This window comes from Phyllostomus hastatus, unplaced genomic scaffold (genome assembly GCF_019186645.2).
Source record: "Phyllostomus hastatus isolate PE091 unplaced genomic scaffold, TTU_PhHast_1.1 phas_scaffold_129, whole genome shotgun sequence".
Lineage (NCBI taxonomy): Eukaryota > Metazoa > Chordata > Mammalia > Chiroptera > Phyllostomidae > Phyllostomus > Phyllostomus hastatus.
In genome coordinates this window covers 11,463,004-11,489,973 of record NW_025334009.1, presented here as the reverse complement: position 1 = coordinate 11,489,973, position 26,970 = coordinate 11,463,004, and the positions used below count along the sequence as shown (strand labels likewise).

General features: G+C 50.6%; 1 protein-coding gene across 1 annotated transcript in view; it reads left to right on the top strand.

Annotated features, from left to right (window-relative positions):
• Positions 1 to 26,970, top strand: part of ITGA9 (integrin subunit alpha 9) — a 309,179-nt gene that overhangs the window by 163,569 nt on the left and 118,640 nt on the right. The window contains exons 16-17 of the mRNA XM_045856800.1: positions 4,456 to 4,605; positions 14,863 to 14,939. Of these exons, the coding sequence (XP_045712756.1) occupies positions 4,456 to 4,605; positions 14,863 to 14,939 (227 nt within the window). The remainder of the gene's footprint in view (positions 1 to 4,455; positions 4,606 to 14,862; positions 14,940 to 26,970) is intronic.

Sequence of the window (26,970 nt, the reverse complement as noted above, 5' to 3'; positions counted from 1 at the left end):
TTGTCCCCAGGCCTGCCCTCCTCCCTGCATTCCCATGCTAGTGCTAGAGGGGTCTCTGTAGAGCACGGCCCCCTCCAGCTTCCTGCCTGGCCTCTCTGCCATCAGGCTCACCCCTGTCGGCTCAAGAAACCAAAGAAATGTTTCTCTAACATAGCCTCTAGCACCACCTGACCCCCTCCCCACCTTTCCCTAGATTTTAGGATGCAGTCACCCCAACGCGTAAGTCGCCCTGAGATCTGGTCTCTGCTCAGCCTCCTCTCCCCTCATTCCAACCCACAAGCCCAACTCCCCCACCTTTGGGAATCACATGCATTCCCCTGGCCACCCCCCTGCCCCTGCTACCCTGCTAGAGGCTCCCCTCCCATGTCTCCCACCTGCTCTCTGTCTAATCTCCCATCTCATGACTGAGCCTAGGACACTTCCTCTGGGAAGCCCACCCACCCGCAGTCTGAATCAGGCACCCCTCATTCGTGTCCCCCAAGCCGCCTCTGTCCTTGGGCCTGGGTCACTGCATTGTCACTGCTTGCCTGTTCCCCCTGGAAGCCTTTCATCTCGGTGTCCCTCGGGCCCAGCGCGTCGCCTGGCATAAAGTAAGCACCCAATAAACTCCAGTCGGCGCGCACGTTAAGTTCCCTATAAAACCTCAGCCGCCGCACGTTCCGCCGCCAGCCTGGGTGTTCTCTGGGAGGGCTCCTCCGGGTTCCACAACAGGAGACCCCCGTAGATTTCCAGCAGGAAAAGGAAAATTGTTGCCTTTCAGCCCGATGGGATACGTGTTTATTCAACTGTGGAAGCTTCAGTTTGTCGTGGTGATTTTTTTTTTTCTTTTTCACCGGCAATAAAATCTCAGCAATTGCGACCTGCGCCAGAACCCTGAGCCTCCTTCCTCACCCTCAGGAGTTCCCCCACGGAACTGCAGCGCCCTTGCAGAGACGAGACGGAAACCGTGCAGTGTGGCCACTGCTTTTCCTTTGTAGCTGGGGTAACGGCGTGGGAAGGAGGGGCTGTCCTGTGGGGTGTGGGTTTGTGTCCAACGGCCGCCCCCTGCTCTGCCTCCACCCACGGCTCAGTGTGGTTTGGATCCCTGCTGCCCAGAGCTACTGGGACACGGAACAAGAAGCTGTTTTTCAAGCGCTGACTTAAAACAGGTTCACGCGCTCAGGACCAGAGCCTGGCATCTGTACCCCCCGACATCCAGATGCATCCCGAGTGGGTGACGCTGTGCCCAAGGTTTCCCTCCTGGGCGGTCACGGCCGGAGTGGGCTGCACAGTGAGGAACAGCCCTCGCTTCCGGCTCCTGTTTCTTAGTTGTCACTTACGCACATTCATGCTTATGGGAGAGACGTTCCCCACGCGAACCTCCTTCTGCAGCCTCTTAAGTAAACAGGTGATTTTTAAGGGTGATGTTACAGACTAAAGTGGTTGGCATCATTTTTAAGTAGTGTTCTGTGGACTTCACGGAAAGCTGTTTTGCTTCAGGTTCTAAGAACAAGTCTGGCTCCACCACTCACCAGCTTCAGGGTGAAGTGCACTTAGTATTTGAGCTCCTGGGTCTCTGTGACGTCATCCATAAAATTGGGGCAGTGATCCACCAGCTCAGGTGGATTCAGTCAGAAAACATCTCCGGCATACGTTAGGTAGCCAGGACATATTAAGTTACTTCTGTCTCCCCCACCCCCATAATCAAGCTTTCCCCCACGAATAACAACATCACACCTTGGCCAGTGTGTGTGGCTCAGCTGGTTGGAGCAATGTCTCATACACCAAAAGGGTGGGGGTTTGATTCCCCATCAGGGCGCATACCTAGGTTGCAGGTTCAGTTCCCGGTCAGGCACGAGTGGAAGGCAACCAGTTGATGTTTCTCTATCACATTGATGTTTCTCTCTATCTTTCTTCCTCTCTCTCTAAAATCAATAAACACTTTAAAAAAATTTTTAAAAAGGAATAACAACATCACAACTGACTGAATTCAACATGATGGATTTAATCTCACTGAGGATATGTTTATTGATTTTAGAGAGAGGAAGGAAGGGACAGAAAGAGCAAGAGAAACATCCATGTAGGAGAGAAACATCTATTACTTGCCTCCCATATGTGCCCTGACCGGGAATCGAACCCACAGCCTAGCTAAGTGCCCTGACTGGGGATCGAATCTGCAACCTTTTGGTGCATGGATAATGTTCCAACTAGCTGAGCCACCTGGCCAGCACTCAAGAAGAATGATTTAAATGCAAACATTTTAAATAACCCACCTTAGAGAACACTAAAGCATTTATTTGTAAAAACATGAAGACCGAACTTAGTTGTTCTTCTCCACGCCCGACCGTCTTTTAGTCCTGCAGAGTGGAGTCAGCAGACGTAGGGGTCAGGATCCCAGGTGTGTGCTTTGTTCTGGGTCCAGGCATGGGTACTAAAGATCTGTTCCTAAAATCTGAGGTTCAAGAGAATTTTCTAGAAGCAGTTTACCCAGAGCTCCCCGCTCACTTCCCTGAGGAAGTCCTGTCTTATATTTTGTTGAATAATTGCTTTTCTGAACCCAAATGTGCGTCATCTGCTGGTCACCCTGAAGTCATGGGTGCCCCTTCGCCCTGCCCCCCATGTTCCACAGCTCGGCAGCCACAGTTGCGGCCACCTCTGTCTCCCCCTGCCACCACCCTGGCTCTGCCCGCTCTCCTCTCCTGAGCTGCTGCTGGAGGTTCCTGCTCCGCCCTCCAGTGCCCCTGAGTGTGTTCTACTCCACACCTGTGCCCCACCCCTGCCCGGGGCTCTGAGCAAACAGAGTTCTGGACCCAATGAACTTGGGCTCAGCCTACTCTTTCTCAAAGGCAATTGCAGTAAAAACAGATGAGCCCCCCCACCCCCACCTTTAACTTTGTTTAACCCGGTGTTGTCCCCACCCCAACTTAGTTGATCACAGGCCCTTTTATTTACGTCCTCCTGGGGTACTGAGGGTCATAGAACCCATCTCGGAGGATGCGCATAGGTGGCCACCGCTCTGCTTGTTAGAGCAGCTCCGAGTCTGCACCTTGGTGGGTGAGGACATCCATAGTGACGCGCTGTGTGCCGTTAAACAGGAGCTGTCACAGCTCTTGGCCCGTCGCAGAACCATCTGCAGGACTTGTGCCGCACTGAGAAAGCAGGGGGTGTGAGGAGGTACCGATCGATTGCCCACGTGTGCTCCATCTGGGCGAATACCCAGAACCTGGCAGGCCGGTCTGCCCAGGAGGGGGCGCTGTGTGTCGGGAGGGGGGCGTGGGAGCACACTCCTCACTGTGTGCTTCCTGGAACTTGAGAACTTTCTGTTGTTTGGAACACAGTGCTGACCTGCTCCCAGCGTCTCCCACAGAGCAGTGCAAGGTCCTTGCCCTGGGCTTGGCCTCTGCCTGCCCACCCAGCTTCTCTCTTGCCCTGACCGGGCCACTCCTGCTTTCCTGCTGGCACCCTCCCCAACCCCCATCTGTCCTGTGACAGAAGCAATGGGGACCTGGCTCGTTGGTGTCACTTCTCAGACTTGCTCTGCTCCAGCTGGAAGCCTACCTCCCACAGAGCGTCCTGGCCTGGAATGCAGGACTCCCTCCCCTTCACTTCTCCTCTGCCTCTAACTTGTGAGCCTGGGGGACCCACCGTCCCTGGGAGACCGTGACACCTTGTACAGAAAGGCCAAGAACTCCAGGATTGAACAGATGGGACTCAAAATCCCTGTGAGCCTTGTGCCCTGGAGCACTTAGCTGTGCTCCTTTCTTTCCCTTGACAGGACAGTGGAGAGCAACAAGCCCCAGCTCACGAGGTTTGGGCATGTTTCTCATCTCTCTAGAGCACCTGGCACCGTGCTCGGCATCTCAAAGGTGTTCTTCGTAGATTTGCTTTCCTCCCTTCCCTTCCTCTGCTTTCCTGACGTGACTATCAACCTATATCATTCCCTTGGGTCTGAAAGTGCTCGGGTTCCAAAGGAAAGAACAGAGGGCTAGGAGTCAGCCTTTTATTGCAGCCCCACCGCCGACTAGCTCCGGGAGGACGCCGAGCCCCTCACTGCCCTTTCCCAACACGAAATCCATATTTATCTCCACGCAGAGGAGCTTTGATCACCCCAACAGCACGAGCGCGAAGGGCTCACACCGCAGGGTGCGTGCAGATGCTCTCCTGCCCGCCAGCGAGCTCATAAGCATATTTGGAAGATGAGTCAGGTAATGTCTTCCATATGCTAAAGAGAAGATGATTTAGCACCATGCAAGGTGGACTAGAGGAGCCCCCCAGTCGCTAGCAGAGTGACCCTGGACAAGGTCTTAGTTGTCCTTGGCCTCCGTGACCTCCTCGAAAATAATACACTCCTGCCTCCCAGGGGCAGCTGTGAGGGTCACGTGAGGCAGTTCTCATGGAAGGTCTCTGCTCATGGGGGAACGCTCTGCAAACATCAGCCAGCATCAGCAGTTCATGTGTGTCTGTTTATCGTTGCAGCGGAGGGTGCAGGACGTCATCAGTCCCATCGTGTTTGAGGCCGCCTATAGCCTGGCTGAGCACGTGACTGGCGAGGAGGAGAGGGAGCTGCCGGCTCTGACACCAGTGCTCCGCTGGAAGAAGGGACAAAAGATTGCCCAGAAGAATCAGGTCAGAACCTTAAAGCCCTCAATCGGGACCCAAGTGGGGCAGGTATATACATGGCGGGAGTCATAGCCCTAGCTGCCTGGAGGGCCGAGGCCAAGGCACACCCTCTCTGGGGCCCTCCCCTTCCCGATCGGCAAAATGATGAATTTGATGACTTTGGGTGTTGCTTCTAACCACTGCGTGATTTGAATACACTGAGGCTATTCTAGGCAGTTAGGAAATTATAATCCGTTGGAGGTCATGAGCCGACCACCTGGCCCCTGAACTTGCGCCTTAGTCCTAGACTGTTTCCAGAGCTTAGATCAGCACACTGTAGGTGCTCAATCAGTGTTTTGTTGGTGGGGGAGTGAGTGGAATGGAGAACTGAGAAGTTCATCTTGCTAGAATTGCTGAATTAAAGATGCTCAGTCTAAATGTCTCTGGCAGCCGGAGTACTGTCAGTCCGTTGGGCCACCCACCCCATGCAACTCATCAGATTCGGTGATGTGCTGTTGTGTGAAGAGCTTCAGAGTGAGGTTGGGTGTAGGAACAAGCCACACGAGGCCAGAGTGAGCCTGTGAGCTGATTCTGGGCAGCCACACTGGCCTGTCTGCCCTGAACCATTTGGACATGTGTGGTGCTGACTACCAATCAGGAAATGCAAGGCATCTCTGCTCCCAGGCCTGTGTTAAATCTTTCCTTAGCACCCAGGATCGCCACAGGTCCAGAACCCTGGGGAAGGTCAGACAGAACTGTCCTTTTGGCTAAACCAGACTCCAGTGCAGGGTGGGGGCAAAGTGCAGAATTGCCCGCCGGCCCCACCCTCCACAGTTCTTCCCACTCTTCTGAGCCTAAGGGGAAGCAAGCAGGTCAGTGGCCCACACCTTGCACGTTAGGGTTGTAAACAGAACCACTGAGAGGTGTTTGGGGTTCAAGGTGTCCAGCCAGATGTTCAATTAAGTGGTGATTTTTTTTTAAAGGCATATCTGTTTTTCCCCAAAGCCTTGCCCATGGGGTCTTGGGTTGGGTTCCCCAGAAACAGAGCCTGAGACAGGAGTCTGGGAGCACCTGGTCTTGTGAGACTGTGGGCTTGGGAGAAACCTGTGAGGGAACGAGGGACAGGGAAGGGGAAGGGGCTGAGCCAGGATGTGGTCTCAGCTCAGGTCTAGCCTTGGCCTGAGGTGGGGAATTCTGGAGCATTAATTACACCAGAGTTGTCCTCTGCTTGAAGTACAGGGCTGGCCTTTCATACCCTGTATTAGCCAGCCATCGGCCGGCTGCAGGGTGTGGTAGTGGACTGTGACCCTCTTGACGGAGACCCTCTTTGTCTGAAAGATGCACATGGGAGCTGTTCGCTGCCTACATGCACATCAGATGTGGGGATGGGGCAGCTGCTGTGAAGGGACCTGGGCAGGGCTAACAGTGCCCGCTATGCATATACACACAGCCTACTGGCAACACTGACTTTTGGAATGAATCTCTTTCAAAACACAAGTGCTTTGAAGGTGGCCAGTATGTCCTACTGGTCACTGATACTGGGAGCAGGCTCTGGGGGAGTGAGGAAAGAGACCAGGAGAACACTGGGGAATAAGCAGGGGTGTGGGGGTGAGTGGAGGAGTTGGCGTGAAGGGGAGAGGAAGGAAGATAAGATGAAGAGGCTGGGCAGGAAGTGGATGACTTCTTTCTTGACTGAGAAGTAGAAGTGAGTGTCATCTCCCAACAGTGAAGCCAGGTACAGAGATCAGGCTGCAGACTCGGTAAATTTCCAGGTAAACTAGTCCCTTCGTGTTAGCATTATTCTGCTCTCCAAGGTGGACTCTTGCTGGCCTAATCGACTTGGGTTATATGAGTGGTCCAAACTCAGGGGAGGCATTTCAGGGTGCCCGGGTGCTTGTTGTATCTCTGAAGTGACCCTAGGGAGGTGGCCGTCTGCTCTGTTGAGCATCTTGCTCCTGGGCACACCTTCCGCAGTGAACCCGGCTTCCCGTCTCCATATCCATCAGAGGCCCAGAGTAGGCCTTCTTTAGTGAAGAGCATCTCGCAGCCTTTACTGAGAGATCAATATGAAAACATTATTCTTGGTTACTTCTGGTTCAAGATGGCTGACCAAGCATAACTATTTATGTCTGTGCTTTCTGAAACCCCACTGGAATGGGTAGGAATGAGTAAACCTGAACAGGAAGGTGAATACTGTGGGGGAAGGGGCATCAGGCAGTGAGAAGTTCTGGTAGTTTTCTGGAGTGAGTAAAGAAGGTGGAAGAGTGTTGGGGGGTGGACCTGGCCCATACACAGTCTGGGTGCCTGTCTACCCACAACCCCAGAGAGGCTGCAGCCACGGCCTGATCAGCACTTAGTTACAGAGGGTGAAATGGGGCCGGTGGTTAAGAAGGTTGGTGTGTGGAAGAGTTGACTCTCCACCCCTTCCCCTACCCCTACCTGCTGCAGGCAGGCAGAATAGCAAGCAACCAGGCATTTCTTCTCCAAAGAACTGAATAAACTGCCTGAGAGATAGTGTGGGGTAGGGTGGCTCCCCAGAGGAAAGCCTGCCTTCTGGCATTTCTCCAAATTTGCAAGAGCTAACTTCCACTCCCACCACCCACCCAAACACTCCCACAGATTTTCCAATCAGCTCTTTTACCTCGTCTTGAGTATGAATGAACAATCAAGGAAACCTGAGACTGGGGGGAAGTGTGGTTCATGATAAAAATAATATATAAACCTACAGAAGAACTGATTAGAAGGAAACAGACTGTTCAGGGAATAGACGTGATTATAAAAATGTAAAACCAACAAGCTCTATGTAATAAACATGAGATTTAAGAATATAGTCCATTATAAAATGATTGAAATTCTATTTCTTTTTAAAGAGAAGAATCAGTGAATAAGGAAAGCATTCCCCAAAATTAATAATGTGGTCACAGAGCCAAAAATTTAGTAGAAAGATTAGAAGATAATGGTAAGAAAACAGAGACAAATAAAAAATAGAAAAGAGAGCAAAGGATTAATTGACAAGGTCCTTTATCCAAGTAATTTGAATATCAGGAAAAGAGAAAATGAAGAAAAAATTATAAGACAGATAATGGAATAAAAATTTTTCAGTGTTAAGGAGTTTTTGTTGTTTTTTTTTTTAATTTGAAGAGCCCACTGACTTACAAGCAAGATAAACCAAAAATAACATAGAGACATCATTTTGAAACATCACTACTCCTAAAATGTAAGGAGAATTCTGAATGCTTCCAGGATGATGATACTGGGGACATACGTCAGCTTACAACGGAGTTAGAGTCGCACTGTGTAGTCCATTAGACTCCTTGTTAGCAAGATTGGAAGCTAGATTATGGTTCAATAAGGGCTTCACAGTCTGAAAGTGTTTTTCTGAAAGTGATTTTGCCACTAGAATTTTATACACAGCCTAACAGTCGAGTATGAGGTTGAAATAATTTTTCAGACAAGCAAGGACCCAGAAAGGTTACCTCTCCAGTAACCCTTCCAAGGAAATCACCCGAGATGTGCTGTAACAGAACAAGGGGGGCAAGTAGAAGGAGCAAGATGTGGGATACAAGAAACTGTGGAACTACCCCCCAGGAGTCTACTGACAAAAAAAAATCAGGATTACAGCTGTGCAGCCAGTCTAAAGAACAGTCAATCCATTTAGAACAGTGGGTCAACGAACTTCAAGAAGAGCAAAGTCAGCAATAGACAGACTGACAAGAAAGTAGAAAATATTCAGGTACCGTGTTAATCATGAAATATATTTTTTATGGCTAAAAAACAAAGGCAATCAAAAACTCCCAGAAAAAAATAGAAACATGATCAATATGTCATAGTCCAAATATAAAACAAATTAAAATATGGTGGAATTTTAAGCAAGAGGAAGAGTACAAGGAAGAGAAGAACCTTGACACTAAAAGTATTCTCCTTTAAGTAAGGGGTGAGCATTCTAGGAGTTGAGCTTTGAACCTATAGAGGAGGAATTGTAATCATGACGCTCCTATTGGCTCTGCTGTGAGCAGTAATCATGTAGCCACAGAAACAATGGCACTGTGTGTTGGTTTTCAGTATTTACAATCCGTCCCACGTACTGTGGTTCTAGTATAAACTGTAAATGCCATGAACCATGATTGCATAGAGGTAAAAATAGAATCAAAGAGGTTCTCTCAATATCTTAATCTTTGAAGTTGGTGAGCCAAGAGATATGATGAAATTCGATGAAATAAGAAATAGCTGTTTGTTACTTGAAATTGCAGAGGTCACCAGTGGAGCAGCGCTGCTCAAAGTGTGGTCACTGAGTCAGCAGGGTCAGCCTCTCCTGGGATCTTAGGAGAAATGGAAGTTCTCGGGACCGCCCCAGACCCTTTGAATGAGATGTTCAGGGGCTATGTCTCAGCAGTCTGTTTTAACCAGCCGACCAGGTGATCTGAATGCAGCTGATATTTGAGAATCGCTGCAGTAGAGGAGCGAAGAGTAATAATTTACTGGTTCAAGTTAGGAAGGTTGATGGGAGGGGGCCAGTGTGGAAGCAACATAAATTCCTGTCCATCATGGCAGGAATTCTGTAAGATAATGTCTAAATCTGTTGAATCGAGAAGTAGTAGTATCAGCATATTTTTTAGAGATATGGAAATAATCATCAGGAGAAACATGGAGTGGACATGGGTAATAGTGGTTGCCCCGGAGACCAGGACGCAGTAGGGAAGTGTGTGGTGGGGGCAGGGGAGAGGGTGTCATTATTTTTGCTTTGACCGTGTGATTCTTCAGTTGAAATTAAAATGCAAGGCAAATACTGTCCTGAGGTTGGGAAGATTGTCCAAGAGCCTGAGAAAAAAATCTGGGAAAGTGATCCTTGCTTATTCTCCTTTTCCTAATTAACAATTTAAAAAAAAAAAAAAGATAATTTAATTACCTTCCTCCATATGTCTTCCAGATGTTGGCTCAGTTTGAGGGGAAGAAAGATTCTGAGAGGGAGAGGGAGGCCCAGCCGAGGAAGCAGAGCTGATGTCCACCCTTTGTGTGCATCTAGGATAACTCCACAAATCGCATCTCGCCTCTTTCATTGGAGCTCTTTAAGGCATGTGGCCAGGTAGCACTGGTAGCCTTACATGCCTTCATTTCTTCAGCGGAAAGGCACTGAGCCCATGTTGGTGCACAACACTGTACCATGGAGTGGATGAAGTCATGGCGGTCCTGTAGAGTCAGGGTCCGCCCCCACTGGTGGTCTTGTCCAGGTGGGGTAGCTGCACAGACAGTGCGTATAGCATGGAGACAGTGATGAGAGCGTGTGAAGTACAGGCTGACTGATGGGCCCCAGGCTTTGTGCAGTGAGTGGTGGTGAGCGAGCCGGGCAGGAGGCCAAGCCTTCCCTCTGCAGGGTGAAGAAACGGTCTTGGGACAGCGGACTCTGGGGTCAGTGCTCGGCTGTGTGAGTGAATGGCGGGGTTGCTACCACTGCCGAGAGTAGATTAGGATTCTGGGTGTTGTGGGGGTGACGGAACACCAGCACTTCAGCCTCCTGTAGGACACACAGCCTGAGGAGCATCTTTCCACCGGAAATTTTAAGAAAAGCAGAGACCCATCTCTTTCTCCTTGGGGGATATCTGGTAGAAAAACAAACCTTATTTTGTCTTAACCAGAATAATATCTAAAAGGACTATAAATCCAAGAGCAACTCAATCATTTGAGTGTTCACTACACCTAAGACCTTGATAAAAAAATAAATAAAACATTGCTGCTTTAGTGGATGTACAGACAATAGAGGAATGAGGTGTACAGAGCAGAAGGTAAGATTCAGATTAGCGTGTGTGTGTTTCACTCCAGAGACCACTTCCGCTGAGGGGAAGATGTTCTGTGGAGAAAGGGAGGATTGGCCAGAGTTTAAAGGAAGACGTAGGATTTGGATGCTCAGGGCCAAAGGGGTCTGACGGACTAGCAGGGAAGGAGGGACTGATGGGTGCTAACGGTCTCCCACGTGGCTGAATATCTAGTGAAGGGAAGGAGAGGGGCCAGCGGAACTGGAGATACAGTCATACAGTCTAAGGCTGCTTGTTCCCTGGCTGAGGCATTGGACTTGACCCTGTAGAGGATCACCACATTTTCCTGAGAGCCAGCTGTTCCACTACAAACTCAAATGATACGTAAATTCCTCCCCTTCGTCTCCACGGCCATCACTGCAGTTTAAGCCACCATCGTATCTCACTTGGACCAGGTCATGTCTCCTCACAAGCTCCCCTCCTCCCAGTAGCTTCCTTCTGCCCTTAGAAGAAAATCTGGACTCTCGCTAAGGCCCATAAAACCCTGCACATGGAGGCTTTGGCCTCTCCAGCGTCATTCAGTGCTAACCGCATACTGTGCTTCAACCACCCCCAAACTCACCAAGTTCTTCCTTGCCTCAGGCCCTTTGCACAGGCTGGCACCGCTTCTATAAAGCTCTGGCCATGCTTCCCTCACAGCCAGTTCTTCGTTCTTTAAGTCTCAGCCTCAATATTACCTGCTCAGAGAACCATCCCCCAACGACCCTGTATTTCCTGGCCTTTTGATTTCCTTATGACATCTGTCACAGTTTGTCGTAGTTTTGTCTAACTGCTTTTCTGCCTCCCTTACTAAGGGAGCCCCGTGAGGGCAGGGATTTATTTTATCTTATTTGCTGTTCAGCCCCAGAGCCCAGCACGGTGCCTGGCAGATGCTCGGTCAGTCTCAGGGGAAAGAGCCCTTCCGAAAGCACCCAGGTTATCTGGGTCATCCTTCAAAGGTTGGACATCGTAGCTGAGTTTCTTCCCTAGCAGATGCAGCAAGCTCTTTAATTTGCAGACCTGTGTTCCACGAGCTTGCCAGGAACTCCTCCCAGCCAGGAGAGCGTGGCGTGGGATACAGGAGGACTTACCTATGTGACAGTACACGTGTGCATGTATGAATCTCTTTTCAAAAAATAAAAACAGATGGAGGAAATACAGCTAGTGAAAAAGAGCCATTGGCTAGGTAGAGAATACTCCCTTTACCATCTTTCAAGTGCAAAGTGAGCTGTTTTTGAACTATGTTGAAGCCATAACCTTTGGACCCCCATCATGCTAGAAGTTGCCACCATCTGTCCCTTGCACCCCAAACCCCTTCGTGCCTGGAACGTGGGCATATAGCCCGTTGCCTGTAAAAACCCACTGTTCGCTCAGCCTGGAGGGGAGGTAGTACTTCCCGGGCTGAAGTGTCCGGCCAGCTTGAAATGCTGTCATTTACAGCTTTGAGGTTTATTTTCGTGATCACATATACAGTCTCTGCCCCAGGATGGAAAAGCCAGGGGGTGTTGGGAGGGGTGGAAGAGGAGAGAGCAGAGTGACTCTAGGCGCCCAAGCCAGACAGGTGTCGGAGCTCGTCCAGTCTGGGGAATCCAGACTGCGCACCTGGATTCGGGGGAGCGGTTTGGCCCTGTGCAGGAGGAGAAGCGGTGTTCAAGGAAGAAGTTCCCGCCCCCTCCCATCTCAACCCTACTTTTACTGGCATCAGCTTCTGGGTAACCTCTCAGAAAGGGCACCGTGGTGGGATATGCAGTAAAAGCATCTACTTTCAAGTACTCGCGAGGGAAACAAGCAGTTCGGCCTCCTCGCTGACCAGAGGGGGCTCGTCTGTGTGTCTGAGGCTCCCCCTCCAAGGCTCACCCCGAGAGCAAAGGAGAGAGGACCCCTGCCTCTCAGAGGTCGGGCTGTATCCTACAGGGACCCGTCGAGTTTGCAAAATTTCTTCTTCAGTGTGAGGCTTTACCTTTGCAATTGATGGGGAAGGTGTGTTCTGCCCACTCCCCACAAACCCTTTTTAGAAGAAGAATTTATTTTCCTGCCAAATCTTCAAGCCCATTGGGTTTCCTTCTGCACTACCCTGCCTTACTGAAAACCTGGTCTACAAACAAGTGTGTGTGAGTGTTAGCGTGTGTGTGAACAAGGGCTCACACCCGGTGGACAGTCTCTAGCTGGGGGAGAAACACAAGCCTCTCCCTTGTTTTCTTCTGAGATGTTTTTTGGAAATCAAACACAAGGCACCGATACCCAAGTAATACCTGCGGCCCCACCGAGGGGGTGTTCCTGCAGGTGGTGGGGAGAAGTCTCGCTGGCCTGCTCTTTGTCCTTAGGACCATCTTTCTCACCATCACTGGACTCTCTCTGGCTCCACAGCTGTTCGCCTGGCCGCTGGCATAGCTTCCCCTTACTCTGGCAGCACCAGCCCCTTCATTGGAACTTGTCGGTTCTGTGTTCTGCCCCTTGGGACTAATCAATAGCAATTTTGTAAGAAAGAAAGCTACTATCACCAAGTCCAAGAAACTGGTCCTTTTCTGGACATGCCCGCTGGAATAGGGGAAGAATCCCGCTCCCTATTGGGTCAGGAAGGAAGATTTCTTCCCAGTGCAGGTTTGGGTCGGAGAAATGGCGGCTCCGAGGCCTGCACCCCGTGAGCAGGTCAGACTGTCTGTCTCGCCTGCAGAGTGGAAAAGACACGTGCAAGGGGGAGCCTGCCGCCAGGGGCAGAGCTGGGTTTTTGGGGCCTGAGGGTCAACCATCTGGGTGCAGAGATGCTCTTGAAGAAAAAGTAGAGTTGTGCATACAAATGTAGGGGCAAGAAGGCATGTCTGTGAGGGGCCTTTGGACTCCCACTTCACTCGCGTGGTGGGAAAGCTACTTTTACCTGACCTCAAAAAGCCGTCTTCACTGGCAGAAGATATTTGTGCCATCTTCACATCCACTTTCTCCTGTTTCTTCCTTGGTTGAGGGGGCAGAGAAAGCACCAGCATCTTAACTTGAAATCTCCTGGAAAGTTGGCACTCTCCTTGCCCCCGGCAGCGTCCAGAAGAACATGGGAATTTTCTCCATTTGCCTGAGACTTCCGTGAGCTCTCCCCCACAATCAAAGCAGGGAATGTTGGCTGGGACACTTTATTCTTTTGGAAATATGACACAGGAATACGAATTTCCATAGGCAGCATTGCTCCATCTGGCCAGGGCTAGACCGCCCGTTGGCCAGCGAGTTTGCTGGAGTCCGAGTTGGCGCTCTGAGATGCCACCTGGACTTACCCTGTGGGATGGCATCAATCGCCTGGAACTGTGTTTGGGGCTGGAGGGAGGGATGATGAAGAAGTTTACTAGTGAATAAATTACAACTAAAAAATGGCAACAGGCTCTTCCCTTCAGAATCGCACTGAAACCCTCAAAGGCGATGAATGATAGTGAAGAGACTCTGTCGGTCGGAGACACAGGGAGCCTGTGGGCCCTGGATGGGAGATGCCAGAGAGGGTGACACCAGACTGAGGGAGGGCGAGACAAGCCCACTGGGTGCCAGAGAGGGAAGACAGCTGTGACTCCTCCCAAAAGGCTGTTTCCCCCGGCCAACCCCCACAGATAGGCGCAGCTCGGGCCACTACACGAGCCCCTGGAAAGACTTTGGTTTGGCACACAGAGCCTTAGGCTCCAGCACTGGGCGGGGCTTTGGCTGTCTTGGCCTAGTCTTGTGATTGACTGATTGAGTTTAGATAGAGAAAGGGAGGAAGAGAGGGAGGGAAGGAGAGAGAAAGAGAGAGCGGGAGAGAGAGACATCACTTTGTTTTTCCACTTATTTATGTGTCCACCAGTTGATTCTTGTATGTGCTCTGACCAGGGGTCAAACCTGAAACCTCGGTGGTGCATGGGATGACGCCCCGATCAGCTGAGCTGTCCGGCCAGGGCCTCCAGGTCCAGCGTTAGTTAGAAAAGGGCACTGTGTTCGCTTCCGGAGAGAAAGGATCCCCTCGGCCCTCTCCGGCGTCCTCAGTGTGATTGTCTGATTGCCACTGACTTTTCCCTCAGGAGCTACAAATCAGAACATGATCCCATGGCTCAGGCAGAGTCTGTCTCAAACATAGATGGTCTGCCTCCCCAAGGCAGCAGGCAGAGGGAAATGACCAGGCAGTAGTCTTAAGAATTCTTTACTCCACTGATTATTATGCGCTCCTGTCTGAGGGCATCGAAAGATATTCTCAGAGGTGGAAAGGAGACCTACCCTGTGCCCTTCTTGAAAAAAACACTCGAAGAAGCACTTGAACAGGCTGAAAAATGGGCCGAGGGAGGAGTGCACTCTGCAGCGGGGACCGGTGTGGATCTGGGTTCCCTTGGAGCCTGCGAAGGACCCCCAGCCGTGCCGGGGAGCCGGCTTCTGGGGGGTCGAGGGCCTGGAGGGCTCATGGAGAGGGGGTTCCTGCTGATTTGGAGGAAAATGTTTGGCTGCTGTTCACTCATTAAAGCCTGTGCCAACCCTACTGTTGTCTCTCTCGCAGACTGTTTTCGAAAGGAACTGCCGTTCCGAGGACTGTGCTGCCGACCTGCAGCTTCAGGGGCAACTGCTGCTGTCCAGGTGAGTCAGTGACCCTTTCGCAACAGTGTTCTGGAAAGTTCCTCTGTCTTGTCTCCAAGCTCAAAGCCTGAATGTGCAGATTTCTCCAGTGAAGAGGGTAAAGTTGGTGGGCTACACTGATACTTTGTGCTTTTAAAAAATGTGTATTATACAATAATTTTAACAACGGCTGTTATATTCGGGGGGATAGTTTGGTTTTTGTTTGCAATTCCGCACATCTCACAATTTAGTCTCTATTTCTAATTTCTGTGAGGGTTTGTGTTTGTGTATGTTGTGGAGGTGTACTTCTTGTTTCCTCACTGTATTAAGTTGAACTGTATAAAGTGGCCAATATTTAACTGTTCGGGACAATTCAAGGACAATATACATGATCGGACTGATCATTGCATAAAGGTTCTTTTTGTTTTTCCCCCCCGCGCCCAGCAGTGCATCTGCTTTAACAACAGGTAATTGTCCTGTGGCAGGAGGGAGCGCAGCAGGGGCAGGCTGCCCTGATCCCAGTGAGCAGACAGGCCCTATTGTTTCAGGGCTCCCTCCCCCCAGTACGAGAATCCCCCAGGCTAATGGTGAGCCCCACGCACACACGGAGGCCTCCTGTCTCCCTTTTGTCAGCCTTGTATTTCCGGCTTCTTTTAGGGTGCAGGCGCTGGCCCCAAAGCATTTAGCCACACCTCAGAGAACGGTTTCCTTTCCAGACAATTCCTTCTGAAAGATCGTTTGAGCCTCGGGGCCAGGAAGCCCTTCCATATGATTTATTACCATTTCTCAAAAACAGTCATCCCTCTTGATAGTTATTCTCCAAAGTGCTATACTCTTATTTGCACTTGTGAAAAGTTCAGTTTGTGGGGAGTGAAAGAAATCCCCCCTCATGAACCAGTGACTACCCCAGGACACTTATGATGATAAATGTATTATTCATCAAAGGGAAGTAATCCGGAGATTCTTTTTCTTTTGTTTGCATTTATTGGGGGAAAGGTGATGTAATCCCCCGACACCCACACACAAATATTCCTCTGAACCGCTTAAATATTAATTAGCTTTACTTTTACCCGGGACAAGAGTGGTAGATTAAAGTACTGCACATTTTGCCAAACTGAGAAAAATCACTTCAGACCGATGAAGTGGATACGGGGCACTTTTAACATTGGCAAGAAGGACCTCCTGGAGCTATTGAAGACACCAAATCTAAAGAAGATTTCTACATGATCAGGCCATTACTTTTAGTTTTAAATAGGTCTTCCCAAAAAAGAAGTGTTTCAGGGAAAAAGTAACTTGAAAGAAAATATATGGACTTGTTTTGTCTTGAGGCAGACTGCAAATGTTGGCAATTTATTTTGGATTCTAGATAAGTTCATGTGGTGGGAAAATGCCCACTTGTTCCAAGGTTAAATATTGGGTTAGGAAAGTCCTGATGTTTTTGCTGCCTAGTGATGGATGGCCAAATGTAACTCTATTGAATTGTGCTTTTCATATACTAAAATGTGAAACCCAAGACTCATGATCAGTGAGGTGCCTTATGCCTACAGCTGACTCTACTGCCACAACTTTGCCTCTTAAGAGTGTTGTTCAGAAGCAGTTCTGCTCTGTGGGCCCAGTGATCAGTAACATGAGAACTTGTGGGGTGGTCAGGGCCCAGACCCTCATATGTATCAGCTAGCGGTAGCCACCAAATATGCTGCGTAACAAACCACTTCAAAACTCCATGGTTAAAAACAGCAATCACTCAAGGATCTGCATGTCAGCTGCGTGTTGGCCAGTCCAGGCTGGGTTCAACTGGGTCTTGGTTGACTTGCTCATGCATCTGGGCTTCAGCAGGTGGTGGGTTGATCTCAGGTGTGGGTGACCCAGTTCATCTCTGCTTCACGTGTCTTTCATTGTCCTGCTGGAACCAATGGGCTGTGGCCTGGGCGTACTCTCCTCCTGGCCTGGCAACGGTGTAAGAGGGAAGGGAGAAACATGTACCATCTCTGAAGGCCTGGGCTCAGAACTATGCATTCTTTTTTTTTTTACGATTTTATTTATTTATTTTTAGAGAGGGAAGGGAGGGAGAGAGAGAAACATCAATGTGTGGTTGCTGGGGGCCGTGGCCTACAACCCAGGCATGTGCCCTGACTGGGAATCGAACCTGCGACACTTTGGTTCGCAGCCCACGCTCAATCCACTGAGCTACGCCAGTCAGGACAAGAACTATGCATTCTTACTTCAGCCTTGTTCACAACATATCCATGGGCAGACCCGAAATCAAGGGACAGGAAAACATGCTCTGGCCCTTCAGCAAGAGGAACTGAAAAGGCACGCAGCCCTGGCATAAGCATAGAGAGGGTGGCAAATTGGGACAGTAATGCTGTCTACCCCTCCCACATACAGAACAGGGTAGCTCTGCCTCTTTTCTGATGCCTTTTCGTTTTCAGGCCTATTTTAGCCTTTCCTGCAAAACCATCTTTCGAGAACTCAGACAGGAGACCTAGAGACATGGTGTGGAGACTTTCTGAATCTTAGGCAGCCATGTCCTTGGAGCAAAGCTCTGAGTCTCTCCTTAGGATGTTATTTCCAAGGAGGCCCATGGGTCTCTCAAAATAGCCTCTTGGCTGTATCCCCCATTAAAACCTTCCTTACACTCTTGGGCCCGTAGCTGTCCTCAGAGGAGCTACCAGAGAAATGCCACTTGGTAATTGGATAGGTAGAGATACAAAACCAAACCTGTGGTTTCCGTCACATTGGATTTCCCAGACCTTCATGCTGCGCCAGGCACAAAGTGGAGGGAGGTACATGTGGTCAGTAACCTGGTAGTGTAGCCAAGATCTGGATTTGATTGGCCAAGGCACAGTGGCTCGAACTGGAAGTAAGCTTCTTTGGTTATTATTTAGTTCCCTTGGTTCATTCCTGCCTGGGGTGGGATGCACATTCCTTCACTGTTGAAGCCAGGGGAGTTCTGGGCACGGGGCCCCTCTCTCAATGTGTATGGCATGTGTGGGAGGTGGCACCACACACTCAGTGCTTAAGGGAGGTGGATGGGCCATTACAGGGCCATGGAGCAGCTTCCCAGCAGAGGAACTAAGGGGCATAAGGAGGGTCCAGGCACCTGGGTAGAGAGCAAACGGGAGCAGAGTACTGGAGGTGTGGAGAGCTGGGTTCCCATGAAGATCTGCAGGGTGATGGAGGTGGTCAGGAGAACATAGTGAGAGACGAGAAGATGGAGCGCAGGCGTGGGGAGGAGGGTGGAGAGAATGAGAGAATGGTGTGGGTCATCTGGTCCTCTGTTCCACTCAGTGAAAGTGTGTTCCCGCTGGAGCTCCGCGTCAGCTGTTCTCCCCATCCACCTTAGTTCCGACCTCCCCGGCGCGGGTCCGAGGAGTGGCCTTGGCCCTGGTGCAGGAGCACCCTCGGCAGGGCTGGACTTACGAGAGATGTTGTGTGGATCTCCACCGTGGTGCCTCCCCAAGGGCTTCTCGGGGGCTGTTTGGACACAGTGTTTGCCTTTCGTGCCGTCCTTAGAGCCTAGCTCTCCTGTTGGCTGTGACTCATTGTACTGAAAAGTTGAGGCAAAGAGGTAACGGAGAAAGATCCCTCCAAGGACTGGTAGGTGGTGTGGTACAAGGAACTGTGGCTGGGAGCAGCTAAGTTCCCACCAGACTGAGGGGCCGCTGTCTGGAGAATACAAGAGGGGAAGACATCTGGGAGTGATTGGGTCACCCCGAGTGACCAGGGAATGAGCCAGGACATGCTCTCTGTGACTGGGACTCATGCATGTTTTTATTTTTCTCTCCAGAGAGCACGAATTCTGGCAGGCCTGTTGTCTCCTAAAACAGTCAACTCTTCAATGAGAAGTCCACAGTTGTTAATGGTCTTGAGGCTAGTTCCAAAACATGCCATTTCCAAAAATGTCCAGGAATGGGGATGAAGCTGTATAGATAGTTTCTGTGAAACAGGACTGAAAATTCCGTTTGTAAAATGATGCAACTACATTTTGTTTTGTCTGTCCAAATACTCACTGTACCTAAGAATGTATCACAGGTTATTAGGATAAAGAAAGAGAAATATAGACTGTGGCAGCTGAGCTAAAAAAAATATTTTTTGATGTATCCCATAGGAGCCCAGTGGAACATTTCGGTGCCTCCTGGCCAGCCAACTGCAATAGTGAAAGAACTCTTAAGGGAGGTGAAAAGCACGGTAGAATATTTATGAAGTTAGAAGAACCATCTAGTGACCGCACATAATGGTTCTATGGTTATAGCCTTACTAATGCTGTTATCACGGTCGGGGCGGGGAGCCCAGTGAAATTCCCAAAACCCTCGGCTGGGAGATGGGTAGCTTTATCCATGAAGGATCAGCCTTCAAGAGGAGGCTCACGGCACCCAGAGAGCTATTTAGAGTGTGAAATAAATGGTTCTCCTTCTCAAAAGTGGCAAACTGGCCAGAATCATTAACTCTGCAGTATAGGGTAGATTTAACATCTTGTTGTACGAAGGGGAAGAGACCCCTGGTTATTGAGTATCTACATGCACTAGGTACCCGACAGAGTCTTCAGTATACATAACCACACTGTAGAGCCTTACTAGCTGTGCAACCTTGGGCAAGCTCCTTAACATCTCTGGGCCTCTGCTTTCTCATCTGTAAAATGGGAGAAATAAGAGCAACCCCTTATACAATCATTTTGAGCATTTTTAATGCATTAAAATGTATTGAAGTGCTTCCAAAAGTGCTTGGCGTTTAGTAAGCCTTCAGGAGATGAGAGCTAATGTCGTTTCATCGAGCCCACTCAGCAACACTGAGGAGTAAATGTTATTACACTTGTTTTAGTAGGGAGGGTGCGGAGGCTCGGGGAGGCCGGATTGCTTGCTCAAGGGCTCGAGGTGGTGGTGGTGGGGAATTAAAGCTGGAAGTGTCCGACTCTGCGTCCTTCTCTCTGCGTGTCCATAGGCCCCACTGCTTTTGGGGTCTGTTACCAGCTAGACCAAGGCTGGGGACCTTGGGGGGAGGTCCCCCTCTGTGTGAATAGCCCCAATTCAGAAAGGAGGTTGATGGATAAAAAATCCATGATCAAAGATGCCTCCCACCCACCCCACTCGTGCTCCCTACTGGCCGTCCAACCCGTGGGGCCCTGTTTGCAGCTTTTCACTCCGCGGACGCTAGGCCCCGCCCTGCTGGGTTGGGAGCAGTCCCTGCAGGAGTCGTCACGTTCTTCACCCGTGTCGGTGGAATGCTCTCTCCTTGGAGGGCCTCAGATTTGACCGTGAGCTTGTGGGGCTGGCCTCTCAAGAGTTCCCTCAAATGTAACAACATCATCATCACCATTATTGTTATTATTATTACTATTACTACTATTATTGAAGGAAAGAAGGAAGATGAGTGGGAACTGATCAGAAACCTCGAAAACTACTGCCCTGGCCAGAATGTTAGCCATGTGATTTCTCTGTTTCTTCACGCCTTCACTTGCTACCCCAGATCTGTAGGAAAAAATAAAAGAAATCTGTTGATCGGGAGCAGCTGGCCTTTGTAGTTGCTGTTCCCGGAATCTCTGGGCACGGGAACGGTTCTCTCCATGGCGTGTCCCTGAGGGAAAGGTGAGATGCTCCCGTGAAGAGAACTCCCTGAACGGGAGATGACGCTCCGCTCGTCCTCATGTCCTCGTGGGATAAGCGTTTGCTCTGATGCGGGTTCCCTACAGGAGGCAGCAGGTGTCCATCGGGGGTCTCCTCTGGGCATTACCCAGGCAGAGGGTGAGATGTAGGCCCTGGGAAGGTGATCAGCAGAGGAAGGCAGGCAAAGAGTCGTTGGAACACTGGAAGAGGTACCGAAGGGTACGGTGCCCCTCTCTACTCACCTAGCAAGAAGTTACGTGATGCTAATGTGTTCATTTGTCTGACAAATGGGGATGGAGTGTTTGCTATGTGTGTACCAGGCTTGGTAGGAACAAATACAAAGTACTGCACTGCAGTGTTATTTGTCTAGAAGGGGAAACACACGTGAAAACAGTAACTAAAATTCTCTGTGATCCCTGGAAGCAGAGAGAAGAAACACCCCACGCTGTCTGAGTTGGGGCTCTCCCAGACCCTGAGACGAGGATCTGAGGTTATACGATTTCATTGAGAAGTGCAGGGAGCAAAGGAAGGGGGTAGAGGAGGATACAGGGAAGCCTGCCCATAAGGGTGCAGCGTAACACCAGTGTATCGGTTACTTACTGCTGTGTAACAAGCCACCCCAGAACATCATGCCTCCTGAGTGGAACAACCACCATTTATTTAGCTGCAGATCCTATGGGTCAGCTGTTTAGGTCCGGCTCAGCTGCTTGGGTCCTCTGGTCTCCCGCATGGTCTGCAGCCAAATTCAGGTTGGCTAGGTGCCTCTGTTTGTGATGGTGAGCTCATTGCTGGCTTGGGTTCTGCCTCTGTCTGCCACGTGGTTTCTCATCCTGTAGCAGGCAAGCCCAGGCTGCTGCTGCTGCTTTTTTTTTTTTTTTTAATATATTAGGGTAACATTGGTTAATAACATTGTATACATTTTCAGGGGTACAACTTTATCATCTGTGTATTCCATCGTGTGCTCACCACCCAAAGTCTAGTCTCCTTTTGTCACCATCTATTTGACCCCCTTTACCCTCTTATAGTGCGTGAGATGGGGAGGTGGGGTCCAGAAACTGGAACAGCAGTGAATAATGCCTCCTGAGGCCTAGTTTTGAACTGCTGTCTTGTCACTTTTGCCACATTCTATTGGCCAAAGCAAAGTCACAGGGCCAATCAGATTCAAGGAATAGGGAAATAAACTCTGCTTCCTGATGGGGTGAGCTACGTGTCACATGACAAAGGATACGAGTAGAGACAGGCTGTCCGTCAGCTCATCAGACGCAGCTACCACAGGGACACGCTGGGGATGGTGGAAACCACACCTCAAAATTATTGCTTCTGAGGGGTGAAGGGGCAACTACAGAGTCACTAGGTGAGGACCACCCCGGAGTTGGGTGGGTAGGGACCTTTAATTCCCTTGGCTTCCAAGCTAAGCGAGCAGCCTTGTCTGGTTCTGGGGAAAGGCCCTGATGTACAGAGACGCAGACACCAGCAGGTCAGAGTCAGCGAGAGCATTTGAAACAGCCAGAGCGGGGTGGCGGGGCACGTGCGGCGTCTGCTACAGCTGCTTTCTCAGGGAGTCTCAGCTGACGAGTCTGCACTGGAATTTCCAGCAAGGATCACCTTTGGACACCGAGACTTCTTCCGGTGAACTTCCTGGCAGTGCTTTCTTTCCTGGTTTTGCCAAACACCCAACGTCCTCCTACCACACTTGTCCGAATCTCGTTCCTTTTCCGCTGCTTTCCCAAGCACAGCCAAGTCGTGCCCGCCTGCTGAAGGGCGTTTGACTTCAGAGCACACCCATGAGCCAAGGACAGGGCTGGGCGCTTTGTTCCCACTCCCCTGGGGACAGCAGATGAACGACGTGTCCGCAGCACACCCGAGGCAGAGAGGATAAGACCTCCGACCCCTCCGTCATCCTGCGAGGGACCTGGGTGGAGCAGGGCCACACAGCTGTGTTTCTTTGGAGGCCTGGCTCCAGCTCAGCCCTGGGAGGAGCACAGATGGTGACTCTGTGACCCTGAGACGCCCCCTCCATTGTCCTAGAGAGTAACTCAGGCCGATGGAAACGAGCCCAGCTCACACGTTCTTCGTGGCTGGCAGTTTTCATGTCCGTCCTTGGAGCCGTGGCATTTCGAGGACAGAATAGGAAGCTGACAGGCAGGGATTTGAGTCACTTATCCGAGGTCAGAAAGGAAGTTAAATGGCAGCGGCAGGAAAAACACCTGCTGGGAGGTTCCTGAGTGCAAGTGCAGTGTTCCAGCCCTGAGACCCACGGTCTCGCTCCTTAAATAGCCGTGGCAGCTTGGAGAACCCAGCCTGTCTCTTGCTCCCACGCAGATGTGCTGCTGTCCAATTTAGGAAATTCCCTCCTTTCTCAGGGATGATCTGATTTCCTCAGCAGCCTACCGGCCACAGGGCGAGGCCGGGACAGTGGGCCACCACCCTAGGAACTGACCCTTTTCCCTTGGGGAAGTCACCTCACTTTTAGGGGACCTCCCACATGAGCAGCAGCAGTCTATCCCAACACACACTGGATTTCAGGGACAGCCCCTCCTCCTGTCGAGCAGACACTGATGGAGGTTTTCCATGTGGATGGTGAGAGTGTGGAGAATCCATAGAGGAGCCTGGAAGGCAGGCTGAGTAACCATGGCAACCACAGAAGAAGCTGGGAACATGTTCATAGCTGGCCTCCCTCCCAAGCGACCTGGGAAGTCTGGGTCTACCTCACAGGTGTACCTAATAAAATTTTATTCGGTAGTATTTTCCTTGGCTCCCAAATATAGCCAACCATCGGAGGTTTTATGTGTAAGCATCTCTCCAGCAGGGTCAAAATGATATGGCTGTTATTTCCTTCTCACTGGTCCCGCACCCTAAGGACCCATCCAGAGAATGTAGCAACTGGATTGCTCCCTCCTCTCAAACTGAGAGCAGGCGGGGAGCCCGGTGCTGCGCCTTTGCTGAGACTCCTGCAGTTTGTCCCGTGCGACCGTGTTGTTGGTCTCTTGCCACGGACACTGGCCTCACCCACCCACAACAGCCTGCGTTACTGTAAGGAGAGCCAAGTTCCGAAGACACGCAGTAGGTTTGTCTTCCGAGGTGACCCTTCCTCCACTGGAGCTTTTCTCCTTGTCGTGCACGCACCCTCTCCTCTCAGCTTCTCTCCCAAGGGTGTTCAGAGCCGCCTGACGTCACCACGGGCGAACAGGGAGGTGGCCCCGCTGCTCTTCACAGAGGAAAACCTGGGGACAGCTGTGGCTGAGGAGCCTTCTCCTTTGTCCCCCCCCCCCCCATGGTCACTGGTCCCGCCCCCCAGACAAAGGGGGCAGACTCTGAAATAACGCAAACTGCCCAGGAGTCACCGCGCACTGATGTTGCAGTGAGATGGGAGGTACCGTGTAAAGAACTTGCAGCTACCAGGAGCCTTCTCCCCTGACTCCATTCCAGGCGACCCTGATCCACAGATGACGAGGCCGGGTGGATGCTGCTGGAGCCCTGCCCGGGTCTCTTGACGGTGCAGGTGCCATGTTCCCAGCTGTTGGCTGCTCAGGCTCCCAGCTGTTCTGCCTCTGGTCTGGAGAACGGCCCTTGCGTCACGGGAGTCCGTGCTGGGAGGTGGCCCCCACCCTGGGGCAGCCCTCGCCGGTGACTGACTGATTTGAGGCACCAAAAGCCAGCCCCCGCTGTGTCAAGTGCGGATAATTCCATGCAGTGGTTGGTGCTCCAGAGCCCTGGTGGGAGTCAGGCCGGGGCTGGACTCTGCCTGAGACCACGGCCCTGAGCAGCTCCTGCCCCACCCCGCCTGCTTCCCGCACCCCGCCTGCTGCCCTCGCCCCCTGTTCCTCGTGACATCTCCCAGTGTCCCATCCGACCGATCCCTGACACAGACGGCTGCCAGCGGACCCGACCTGAGACCCTGTCGAACTGGGACCTCACGTTTTGTTCGTTTGTTCTCAGATCTCCTGGCCAGGCAGTCTCGTTCCTTTTTAGGACTGAGTTCCAAAAGGAAACCAAATCTGATGTATTTTTCAGGTATTAATGGAGAGAAACAGTTGCTGGTGGGTTTTTTATCTGCTCTCTTGGAATTGGAAGGGTTTGGATTTTTTATTTCATTTTATGTATTTATGTATGTATTTATTTATTTATTTGTTTGTTTATTTATCCTTTCTCAGGGACATACTTATTGATTTTGGAGAGAGGGGACGGGAGGGAGAAAGAGAGGGAGAGAAACATTGATTGGTTGCCTTTCATAGGCTCCCCGACCGAGGACCAAGCCTGCAACCCAGGCATGTGCCCTGACCGGGAATTGAACCCACCACCCTTCGGTTTGTGGAATGATGCCCAACCAACTGAGCCACACCAGCCAGGGTAGGGTTCGAGCTTCTTAAAAACCACGCCTTGGAGTGATGTGTAGGAGGTCCCTTCAGGTGGCGAGGGAGACTTTGGGTCGTCTAAGTTTACTGCTGGTTGCTCGTCCCTGGGACTTCGTTTTTAAAGAGGACTACCCCCACCCAGTGGAAGACGGGCGAGGGGGTGGCGGTGTGTGAGACGGCTTTCAGGGCAGAAGGTCCTCCCCAGAGGGAACCAAGGGAATGCATGATACGCAGGCGGAGCTGTCAGATCCTCCTCACCAGGAACACCGGGCTCTCTTTTGAGAATGTTTTGTCTGATAATGAGACTTGAGCCAAGAGGGGAACGCCACTGTGTTGGTCCACAGTCCTGTTTCTTTAAGAAACCAAGGAAAGACAGATTTTTAAATTTCTCATTTCTTTTTCTGGTATGGAAGAGCACAGTTTAACCTCCTAAGCCAAGAAGGAGAAGATTCTCATTTTTTTGCTCCTCCCTGACCAATTTCCCCAGTTTTAAAGATGACTCGTTTTCAGTCCCAGGATAGTGGGATTGAGATGAATGAAACCAAAGCACCCACAGATACCTCCTTACACGCCTTTCCTCCTAGTGTCGCCGTCTGAGCACACTGTCTCTCCCTCCCCCTTCGTCCACATGGCCTCTCCTTCCCCTCACCGCACCAAGTCCCCCACTGTCACCTTCCCGTAGGACAGAGGTTCTTAACCGGGGTCCGTGTGCCCTCGGCGATCTGTGCATAGAGCTCATGGGGCCTGTGGACCTGGATAGGACAATGATTGCGTGTTTATTTTCACTGACTTCGGATTGGAACGGAGCGTTCTATTCAGTTACAAGTGTAGACAGCAAAGCATGGGGATGTCAGCAGGACCTGTGACTGTCACACATAGACTCTGGCATTTTCATACCGAGCTACGGTACTGCAGACACTTCAGAATATGATTTACATTCATCCCAACTTCACAGGTACCATAGGTTTTAGATCTACCTCTCAGTCTTACTAGTGTCATTAAAAAAATAACACACATTAGTAAACCACACATTTTCAAATATAATGATCATTGTATTTTTTTGTAATTGGTTTCTTTGTAATCCTATTTTTTTATTTTATGCATTTAAAAAGAGTATTTTGAGCCCTGGCTGGTGTGGCTCAGTGGATTGAGCACCGGCGTGCAAACTCAAGGGTTGCAGGTTCGATTCCCAGCCAGGGCACATGCCTGGGTTATGGGCCAGGTCCTCAGTGGGGGGTGCACAAGAAGCAACTGCACGTTGATACTTCTCTCCCTCCCTTCCCCTCTCTCTAAAAATAAGAACAGTATTTTGAGAAGGGTCCAATCACTTCACTAGACTGCCAGGAGTATCTGGTGGCATAAAAACAGGTTAAAAACCCCTGTTCCAGAAGTTTTCCCTGAGTCTGGGGAAAGATACCTACTGGAGAAACAAATGTTTTGCTTTGCTTATGGAGTGGATGAAAGATTTTCGTTATAATATTCTGAACTTGGACTTCATTATAAAGCTGTCGTCATGTTCTCCTGTCTCTGTGGCTTCCTAATCAATATGCGGATTAGGAAGTAACCATTCATTTCTTGTTCTTGGTTTATTATTTATTAAAGGCGCAGGTAACTGTTCTTCAGAGCTTTGATGAGCTCAAGAAATCTAGTGCTTCAGGCCCCAAGCAGAGAAACTGGGCCAGGTGGTAAATGCGGCAGCCAGTTTACGGACCAGTGGGCCCATTCGTGGTGGCTTGAGGTGACGTGGTCTGTGCGTCCTTATTTCTACCCTCAAGGCCTCCAGAGATCCAGAGGACCCAGGAGGAAAGAGCTCCTTTCTCCTTGCCCCTGTGGCTGCTCACCTCACAGGAAAAAATGGTTCCAAATCCAGGGAGGCTGGTCATTTCAACGTGTTTTGTTGTCTGTGACCATTTACATCCCCCGTTTGGCTCTTGAACTAGAATCGGTGGTGGGGGAGAGAGTTAGGACCACGACAGCCAGGGAACCCCGGTGGCTGTGCTGACTCGGTCCTCTCGAGTCGTTGGCCTGCCAGCTTCTGTGACCTGCGCGTCGGCTCCTTGCATTTTGAGTGTGTTAAGTGGCTCGGTTCAGCAG